This window comes from Oncorhynchus tshawytscha, linkage group LG12, assembly GCF_018296145.1.
Source record: "Oncorhynchus tshawytscha isolate Ot180627B linkage group LG12, Otsh_v2.0, whole genome shotgun sequence".
Taxonomy (NCBI): domain Eukaryota; kingdom Metazoa; phylum Chordata; class Actinopteri; order Salmoniformes; family Salmonidae; genus Oncorhynchus; species Oncorhynchus tshawytscha.
Genome location: NC_056440.1, coordinates 5,323,017 through 5,333,720, shown reverse-complemented (window position 1 = coordinate 5,333,720; position 10,704 = coordinate 5,323,017). Strand labels below are relative to the sequence as shown.

At 42.4% G+C, this 10,704-nt stretch overlaps 1 protein-coding gene across 1 annotated transcript in view; it reads left to right on the top strand.

Annotated features, from left to right (window-relative positions):
- The first annotated feature begins 9,138 nt into the window (after positions 1 to 9,138).
- The window catches only part of arl15a (ADP-ribosylation factor-like 15a), a 348,055-nt gene continuing 346,489 nt past the window's right edge, over positions 9,139 to 10,704 (top strand). The window contains exon 1 of the mRNA XM_042331231.1: positions 9,139 to 9,492. Coding sequence (XP_042187165.1) covers positions 9,385 to 9,492 — 108 coding nt within the window. The 5' untranslated portion in view covers positions 9,139 to 9,384. The remainder of the gene's footprint in view (positions 9,493 to 10,704) is intronic.

The following is a 10,704-nucleotide window of genomic DNA, read 5'->3' as shown; positions in this document are numbered from 1 at the left end:
ATCAGTCCGAATAATGGAGGGTGGAGCTAGGAGGACGATCAGATAACAGGCGACATTAATCAAACGCCTATGCTTTAGTTAGATGTTACCAGAATCCTACTGCATTTACATGTATTTATTTTTATTATCAGAATGTAGCATGAATGTAAACAAAATAGTTTAAAAAAAATAATGTAAAAGATTTGAATAGCAATTTATCAATGTAGTAACATTGGTGATTATAATGTGACAATGTTTCACTTTTTAATCACATTTGTATCTTCTTTCAAGTCTATATTTATTAACATCTAGTCATACATGTCAGATATCATAACAACTATATTATCAAGTTCTCAATGACTAACACACCTCATGTGTCTATTTACAATCTAAAGCAAATTGAACACTTAAACCAAAATATATTTTTAAGAAAATTGTTTTAAAATAAAGCATTTGCAATGATAAGTAATTCAATAGCATTACTACCAATAGCTTTATATAGCAAAGCAATGCCAGATAGAAATGGTATGGTTAGAGAAATATTTATAATTATATAATTCCTATCAAAAAAACATAACGCAATCAATCACTATTGTTAGCGGTACTGTATTAGCTGATCAGGTCACCGTGTGTACTTTAACTCACATCCTTACCTAATCAATAGAGTAATAATCAATAGTCAATCATTAATAGTCCTTCTCCTCACTTTGTATCCTAACAGGTGTCCTCTGTTTAGACTCCACCACCAGTATCCCATCATACCGGAGGTGAGGGCCAGGGGGTGGCGGCCTGGAGGTGGGGGCCTGGGGTGGGGGCCTGGGGGTGGGGGGCTGGAGATGGGGGCCTGGAGGCCTGGAGGTGGGGGCCTGGGGTGGGGGCTGGAGGTGGGGGCCTGGAGGCCTGGGGTGGGGGCCTGGAGGCCTGGGGTGGGGGCCTGGGGATGGGGGCTGGAGGCCTGGGGGCCAGGAGGTGGGGGCCTGGGGCCTGGGGGCATGGGGTGGGGGCCTGGAGGCCTGAGGGTGGGGGCTGGAGGTTGGTCTCAAGTCCTAATAGCGGGAGGGGATCAGACCTGCACTCAAATTGTTATTTAAAATCTTTCCAATACTTTTAGTATTTGAGCTTTAGCCTGCCTGGAGTACCAGATAGATGGGGTTCACCCTTTTACAACTATTTTATTTTGCTACCATTGGCCAGGCAAGTATTTGCAATGATTTCAAATAGTATTTGAACCCAGATCTGGACCTGGTGGGGATATAAGAGGCCTGTTTTCAGAGCTGGCAGATATGCAGCAGGAGATCAGATTACATATGGACACCGGGCGGGGAATCCCCTTAGAGATATATTCACCCGTGGTCCTTGTAATAGCTTGTCATGATCAGAGAGTCGTGGATCTTGTTTGTTTTGGGTGATGTCATGTGAATTGATCATTTGTCGTGTTGACGTGTCATTTGAGTTCACTACTAATGTAAACTGTCAACACAGTTAATACCTCATATGAGTCATATGTTTATTAACACACTAAATGTAATATATTCATTAGACTAACAAACAAATTAAATTCATGACTAAAAGGCCAAACAAAATGTAATATAACTATTTCTAAATGTTTTTGAGCTCAGCAAATGTGTTTCTCTGGGGGAAAAAAAATCATTAGGTTATTACAACAATATCACCCATTAAAAGGATCTAATTCTTTAAAAAAAATGTTAGTCTAAAATGACATACCCAAATCGAACTGCCTGTAGCTCAGCCCCAGAGGCAGAAGACATACCCAAATCGAACTGCCTGTAGCTCAGCACCTGAAGCAAGGATATGCATATTCTTGATATCATTTTTGTGGAAATGTGAATTTTTTTTAATGTCAGGAATTGATTGAATAGATTTGATTTGGTTTGATTTGGTTTGATTTGGTAGGCATTCTGAAGGTCCAGCTTGGAGAAGATTGTAGCCCCCTGGAGAGGTTCAAAAGCTGAGGAGAGGTGTGGTAGAGGGGTATCAATTCTTGATCGTTATCTTTATTCCAAGATGGCATAGCAGTCAGACGTCCTTTGTCCTCGTCTTGTTGTGTCAAATCAAATCAGATGTATTTATAAAGCCCTTCGTACATCAGCTGATATCTCAAAGTGCTGTACAGAAACCCAGCCTAAAACCCCAAACAGCAAGCAATGCAGGTGTAGAAGCACGGTGGCTAGGAAAAACTCCCTAGAAAGGCCAAAACCTAGGAAGAAACCTAGAGAGGAACCAGGCTATGTGGGGTGGCCAGTCCTCTTCTGGCTGTGCCAGGTGGAGATTATAACAGAACATGGCCAAGATGTTCAAATGTTCATAAATGACCAGCATGGTTGAATAATAATAAGGCAGAACAGTTGAAACTGGAGCAGCAGCACGGTCAGGTGGACTGGGGACAGCAAGGAGTCATCATGTCAGGTAGTCCTGGGGCATGGTCCTAGGACTCAGGTCCTCAGAGAGAGAGAAAGAATGAGAGAAGGAGAGAATTAGAGAACGCACTTAGATTCACACAGGACACCGAATTGGACAGGAGAAGTACTCCAGGAGTGTCCCGTGTATATATATGTTTACACCTTTCTTTGCATATCTTTTATATATTTTCTTTTCCAAAAACTCAACTTCAAAACACTCTCCTGCAACCCGCCTCACCAATTTAAAAAAAAGTATTATTTACCTCAAATCTGAAATCCACAATAGAAGCTAGCCAGAAGCTAACCAGAAGCTAGCCAGAACTAGCTAGTTTACTGGCTAACGTTAGTATTCAGCTAACCGCGGTTTGTGGTCATCAGCTATCCTTTAGCTCGAAAAATCTATCGCCAGTTTTGTACAACGCGACTCAGACCAGAACATACCGGACCTATTTTTCTCTCCATATCCCCGGACTTCAACCGCAAGCTCTGGACATTTACACCTGGATCTCGCAGCTAGCTAGCTGCTTTCCGTGTGACTTTTGGCTTACGTCGAACCCGGAGCAAACATCAATTATTCCGGAGCTAGCCAGCTGAAGAGTTCCATCAGCCACTCCTGGGCTACAATCACCTATCCGGAACCATTTTACTGCCAATGCGGAGCCCCACCGGGCCTTCACATCTGGACTACCGACATTATCTGCCCGAGGGAGTTATCCAACTGGCCCCACCGTCGCGACGTTACTTGAACGCCCATCTGCGGCCCACTAATCGTTAGCTGTCTTATCGGCTGCTATCTGAAAAGGTCTATCGGACAATTTTTTGGGGGTCACTATAACTATATCTATTTTGCCAATTGGATTGATCCCCTCTATCACACGGAACCCCACTAATCTACAGACGGAAACGCACAAGGTGGCTAAAAACATACCTTCATCCTATGCTAGCTTGCTACCGATGGCCCGACTAGCGGTCTGAATCGCCGTGACCCCAACCAACCTCACTACTCACTGGATCCTTATGATCACTCGACTAAGCATGCCTCTCCTTAATGTCAATATGTCTTGTCCATTGCTGTTCTGGTTAGTGTTTATTGGCTTATTTCACTGTAGAGCCTCTAGTCCTGCTCACTATACCTTGTCCAACCTTTCAGTTCCACCACCCACACATGCGATGACATCACCTGGTTTCAATTATGTTTCTAGAGACAATATCTCTCTCATCATCACTCAATACATAGGATTACCTCCACTGCATTCACATCCTACCATACCTTTGTCTGTACATTATACCTTGAAGCTATTTTATCACCCCCAGAAACCTCCTTTTACTCTCTGTTCCAGACGTTCTAGACCCACCAATTCTTATTGCTTTTAGCCATACCCTTATCCTACTCCTCTGTTCCTCTGGTGATGTAGAGGTGAATCCAGGCCCTGCAGTGCCTAGCTCCACTCTTATTCTCCAGGCGCGCTCTTTTGATGACTTCTGTAACCGTAATAGCCTTGGTTTCATGCATGTTAACATTAGAAGCCTCCTCCTTAAGTTTGTTTTATTCACTGCTTTAGCACACTCTGCCAACCCGGATGTTCTAGCCATGTCTGAATCCTGGCTTAGGAAGACCACCAAAAATTCGGAAATTTTCATCCCTAACTACAACATTTTCAAACAAGATTGAATGGCCAAAGGGGGCGGTGTTGCAATCTACTGCAAAGATAGCCTGCAGAGTTCTGTCCTACTATCCAGGTCTGTACCCAAACAATTTGAACTTCTACTTTTAAAAATCCATCTCTCTATAAACAAGTCTCTCACCGTTGCCGCCTGCTGTAGACCACCCTCTGCCCCCAGCTGTGCTCTGGACACCATATGGGAACTGATTGCCCCCCATCTATCTTCAGAGCTTGTGCTGCTAGGCGACCTAAACTGGAACATGCTTAACACCCCAGCCATCCTACAATCTAAGCTTGATGCCCTCAATCTCATACAAATTATCAACGAACCTACCAGGTACCACCCCAAAGCAGTAAACACAGGCACCCTCATAGATATCATCCTGACCAACTTGCCCTCTAAATACACCTCTGCTGTTTTCAAGATCTCAGCGATCACTGCCTCATTGCCTGCATCCGTAATGGGTCAGCGGTTAAACACCCTGCACTCATCACTGTCAAACGCTGAGGTTCCAGGATCCCCAGAATATTGCTCCGGAGGAGGTAAGCGGGGTTCTCGGGTAGCCGGGGTAGGCTGTACAAACCCACCACTGATAGTAGACATGTTACTGGGTAGTTGGGACGTCTCAGAGGTGGCAGGTTGCCTACGAGCTAACTCACTGTTTGGCTCCATAATCGCCTTGAACCCTTAAATGTTCCGTCAGGGAACGAAGCCCTTCTAGAAGGTCCTGTAGTAGCTCCTCATGCCTCCCAATGGTGGCTCCCTGCAGGGAGACAGCGTGGTGGAGCTGGTCCAAGGGTCTGTCATGGCCAGTTCGTACTATAAGGGCACAGGGCGAGACCCAGATGCAGTCATGGGAGGCAGATGGTTTCGAGTCTCTGAAATGTATTAGTATCCAAGGGGCAGGTAAGACAATGGTCGGGAACAGGCAAAAGATCATAACAAGGTCAGAGTCCAGGAGGTACAGAGTGTCAGGCAGACCCGAGGTCAGGGCAGGCAGTATGGTCAGGCAGGTGGGTTCAGAGTCAAGACAGGCAAGGGTCAAAACCGGGAGGACTAGCAAAAACCAGAGAAAAGGGTAAAAGCAGTAGCAACACGCTGGTTGACATGACAAAACAAGACGAACTGGCAACAGACAGACAGAAAACACAGGTATAAATACCCAGGGGAAGATGGGTGACACCTGGCTCTGATTCAGACCCTAACAGGACTGACCACCTGCTCTGACTCTGCGCACCTTAGCACACACCTACACAGATATACACACATCCATACACACAGATATATACACATCCACACACACCTACACAGATATACACACACCCACACAGATATATACACATCCACACAGATATACAGACATCCACACACACCTACACAGGTATACACACACCCACACAGATATACACATATCCACACAGATATACACACATCCACACACACCCACTCATGCTACACACACACATCACAACTGTTGCTACCAGACTCTTATATACTATTGCACAATTTAAACACTTATCCCCCCCCCCCCCCCCCAATACATGTGTAAATATTGGACTATAAATGGTAGCTTCCTGTATTATACTGATATTAAAATGCTTATTCTACTGAGACATTTACTTTACTTTCCTATTCTTAGCTGTAGTCATTTCGTATTGTTGTTTCTTTACAACTGTAAGTGTAACTATGCCTACAGTAACATTATGTTTCGCCTGGAAAACATGGGCAGACAAATCCAAAATAATGCAGGCCCATGCCATTGCAAAAAAAAAAAAAAAAAAAAAAAACTTATAACCGAAAGAGTCACTTAACTATAGGCCTACTGTCATTAACTATAATTGTTGGATGGATTTGGATGCACATTGGTGTCTAGCTGTAGGCTAGTTGTCCAGCGACATTGTCGACCATCGTCAGCTGATCCAGGAAAAGAAAACAAATATTGATAGAAAATAAAATGGTCTACTTCTTCTGACCACGGAAGGCACGGAGAATACCAACTCCCGTGCGCACCTGAAAATCAAACAAACAATGATAAAAATCAATTGATAAATCGAATGCTTTGGAATTAAGGCTATTTTCTTTTGATCAAGGACGCAAGGCAAACAAATTGCGAAAATGAGGAAGTACAAAGTAAAAGCTATGCGTTTAAAAGGAGCTCAGCTTGAGGCCGAAATGTTGCACTATTGAGTGGACAGCGTCATTGTCTAGCCAGTGACGACGTCCTCTCTTCAGTACCATTATTGGACAGGGAAACGGTTTGTGCAGTCATTTAGAAATGACAAGAGATCGGGGTGTTCATTTCATTTGGAAGATTTTATTTTCATATTTGCCACTGTAAAACATATTTACCGCTGCGTTTTAAACAAACATTGGTCATGCTTTAATTAGCATTGTTTAGACGTAGTAACGTTTGACTTTTGTTGCATTTAGGAGAGATGACGTCTCATTCGGCCGAGCTGAGCGTAAAATGAATTCGATTTGAAACAACGTTACTACAGCGAATGAGACACATTAACATACTCTGGTAAATACTGCCTCCCAGTGGTCATGGTTGGTCACTATGAAAGAGGGATTGCGGTTTGAAGCGGATATTACTCACTTGAAGCGTCAATAAACGACATAAATAGAGATATGCAGACTCCTTGTTAAATATAATGTGTAATAATAATACTTGCTCTTTTATTGGGATGTTTTATTTATTGTGAATGATATCTATTATCTATTATTATTTGACCCTGTTGGTCATCTAAGAACATTTGAACATCTTGGTCATGTTCTGTTATAATCTCCACCCGGCACAGCCAGAAGAGGACTGGCCACCCCACATAGCCTGGTTCCTCTCTAGGTTTATAATCTCTACCCGGTACAGCCAGAAGAGGACTGGCCACCACACATAGCCTGGTTCCTCTCTAGGTTTCTTCCTAGGTTCTGGCCTTTCTAGGGAGTTTTTCCTAGCCACCGTGCTTCTACACCTGCATTGCTTGCTGTTTGGGGATTTTAGGCTGGGTTTCTGTACAGCACTTTGAGATATCAGTTGATGTAAGAAGAGGCTTTATAAATAAATGTGATTTGATTCTGGTCTGTGTATGGTAGGCAAGCATGCATGTGTGAATTTACCATACATTTTTGATAAGACCCTTTTTACTGCATAATTCATGTATACAGTCCAACACATGCAACAATCTTCTCACCCACCCACCTTCTTCTTCCTCAGATCAGGGAGATCTCATTTATCGCACAGCAGCAGCCTACAGCAGGACATTAAATATTGAACAGGACGAGAGCAAAACTGTAGATAGAGATATATGTTACTTTTGTTTATTATCTATTTCACTTGCTTTGGCAATGTAAACATATGTTTCCCATGCCAATAAAGTCCTTTTGAATTGAGAAAGAGAGAGAGAGGGAGAGAGAGGATTTACTTCAGCCTGGTATACAGTCTGCGTCACATTCTAAAATCAAATGTGATTTTTTTTCTTCTCTTTGATGCTGGTGATAATAGCCTGGTTAAACCAGACTGAATGCTCCACTCACCATCGAAACAACATTGCAACAGCAGTTTTCAGTCTGGTTTAACCAGGCTAATGTGATAATGCATCATCAGCCATATCTATGAGGAGTTATGAACACCCAAAAATATTGTACAGAAGACCACAGGAGTGGAGCAAAACTGCTTTTAAGAAGAAAGTTTATTTTTTACTAGAATCAATCAATGAATACCGGTATAGCATGCAAAACAGCAACACCTCCTGGATAGCTGGGAGAGGGGGCACTGGACACAGAGAGAGACACCCCCCGAACCCCAACACCTGCCCAGATGAACCAGTTGGCAAAAATAAAACCTAGAAGTCAAACAAGGAAATGGTTCCAATCGTTTTTCGACCATTAATATTGTCCCACAGGGGATTTTAGAAAAACTTAACATAAGGGCGTACCCTCGCGTGACATTTTGACAACCATGTAAATATCTCTCAGACAAGGTGACTTTTATGAAGTTTATGTGTAAATCACTGGATTTACAATAAAAACTTGGGAGTTGGGATATTTCAATTATGTAACAACTCCAAATTGTTTATGAAAAGTTAGTAATTTGTCTGATTTTCATTATCCATTTATACTACTTGTATCTTATATTTAGGAGAATATGTGATTTTTTTGAATATTTAGTTGTTTGATGGGTTAACTATGTTGGTTCTGTATCCAGTAGGTGCCAAGCTAAGTACAGTATGTACGGTCAGGAGTAGAGTGCTTTGGTAAACGGCAGACCATTGGAAACCTTTGATGTGGAAGCCAGGATCTTTTTAGGGCCTAAGCCAAATGGGACAACCTAAACACCCAGTTTAAGCCTTGTGTTTGTCCTACTGTACACTGTAAATAATGACCACCGGTACCTGGAACTCCACATATTTGTTTTAATGAATCCAAAACAGTGACTCCATACTGCTGCCTCCACTCCAGTGCGTTCTAGCCTCCTACTAGGCAGGGCAAATCCGTTTTGGTGATTTCTGGAATATCAAAATAAATCAGTCACAGCATGTTTTTGGACCCATTCAGTAGTATTTATCATTGGAAGTTAATGTAAGAAGTTCCATTTATGTTCCTAAAAGTTAAGTTGAAAATGATGCCGTCGCTGCTCCCTATGGACAAGACATAGATTTATTTAAAAAAACATATTCCCCTTCACTTCACCACTAGATGTGGTCAACACGTCAGCTTGTGTAATGTAGTAACACAAACGGTCATGGACAGTAACCACTGCGCATAGATGTCAGTTCGACCTCTAGTTTTGATTTTAAAAAATTGTTGAGTTATCAACTAACGTGAAATCAACAAAACATTTCTCCATATCGTTGGATTTAGGTAAAACACGTGGTTAAAAATTCCCTTACGCTGATAACTTTGTTGAGGGGGCAAAACCCAATTCGTTTCCCACGTTGATTCAACGTCAAGAAATTACATATCTTTAGTTGTTGAAATGACGTGGAAAAGAACGTTGATTCAACCAATGGGATGGTTTGGTCAGCTGACCATCCATATGATAGGTTGTGAAAGGAGACAAATAACGTAGCGCTGTAGTTACCTCCAAACCGACACTGATATTGACGGGATACATATTTGCAAACGGAGCCGGTGGATGTTGGGAGTGTTTCTATCACAGGGTGAAACACAGAAGTGGTCGTAGCAGCCTAAGATCCATTCATTCATGTAATTCAACGTGGATACATTGATTTTAGATACACAGTTGGGTGCATATACTATACAAGCAGACACACTCCAACGGTATTCCCAACCTGCTTGATGTTATTTTGTCCGGTTTCCTATGGAAAGGCGAGGAAATACAAAGCAAAGTGCACTCCAGCAATCATCCGCATTGAGTAGATCGACTCATCGGAAGACTGATTTCAAATTACAGTTCATGGACTATCTGGTAATATATTTTCATACTTTGTATTTTCTCTGTTGTTATTGTATTGCTTACATTTGGATGAACAATGACAATGTAATTCTCGCCATCTTCCGCGGCTGTTTATCCTTCTATCACAGGTAACAAAATGATGCCAATACCTTCTTTAGATCAAATCATAATGTATTTGTCACATGCTTCTTAAACAACAGGTGTAGACCAACAGTGAAATGCTTACTTACCGGACCCTTCCCAACAATGCAGAGAGAAAGAAAATAGAGAAATAGCAGAAAGATAAATACACTGAGTAAAGATAACTTGGCTATATATACCAGTACAGAGTCAATGTGTAGGGGTACGAGGTAATAACATGGCTATATACACGAGGAACCAGTACTGAGTCTATATACATGGGGTACCAGTACTGAGTCAATGTGTAGGGGTACGAGGTAATAACATGGCTATATACACGGGGTACCAGTACTGAGTCTATATACACAGGGTACGAGGTAATAACATGGCTATATACACAGGGTACCAGTACTGAGTCTATATACACAGGGTACGAGGTAATAACATGGCTATATACACAGGGTACCAGTACTGAGTCTATATACACAGGGTACCAGGCTATATACTGTACTGAGTCTATATACACTATATACACAGGGGTACCAGTACTGAGTCTATATACACGGGATACCAGTACTGAGTCTATATACACGGGATACCAGTACTGAGTCTATATACACGGGATACCAGTACCAGTACTGAGTCTATATACACGGGATACCAGGAGTCTACCACCAGTACTGAGTCTATATACACGGGGTACCAGTACTGAGTCTATATACACGGGGTACCAGTACTGAGTCTATATACACGGGAACCAGTACTGAGTCTATATACACGGGATACCAGTACTGAGTCTATATACACCAGTACTGGATACCAGTACTGAGTCTATATACACGGGGTACCAGTACTGAGTCTATATACACGGGGTACCAGTACTGAGTCTATATACACGGGATACCAGTACTGAGTCTATATGTACATACTGAGTCTATATACACGGTACCAGTACTGAGTCTATATACACGGGATACCAGTACTGAGTCTATATACACGGGATACCAGTACCAGTACTGAGTCTATATACACGGGGTACCAGTACTGAGTCTATATACACGGGGTACCAGTACTGAGTCTATATACACGGGGTACCAGTACTGA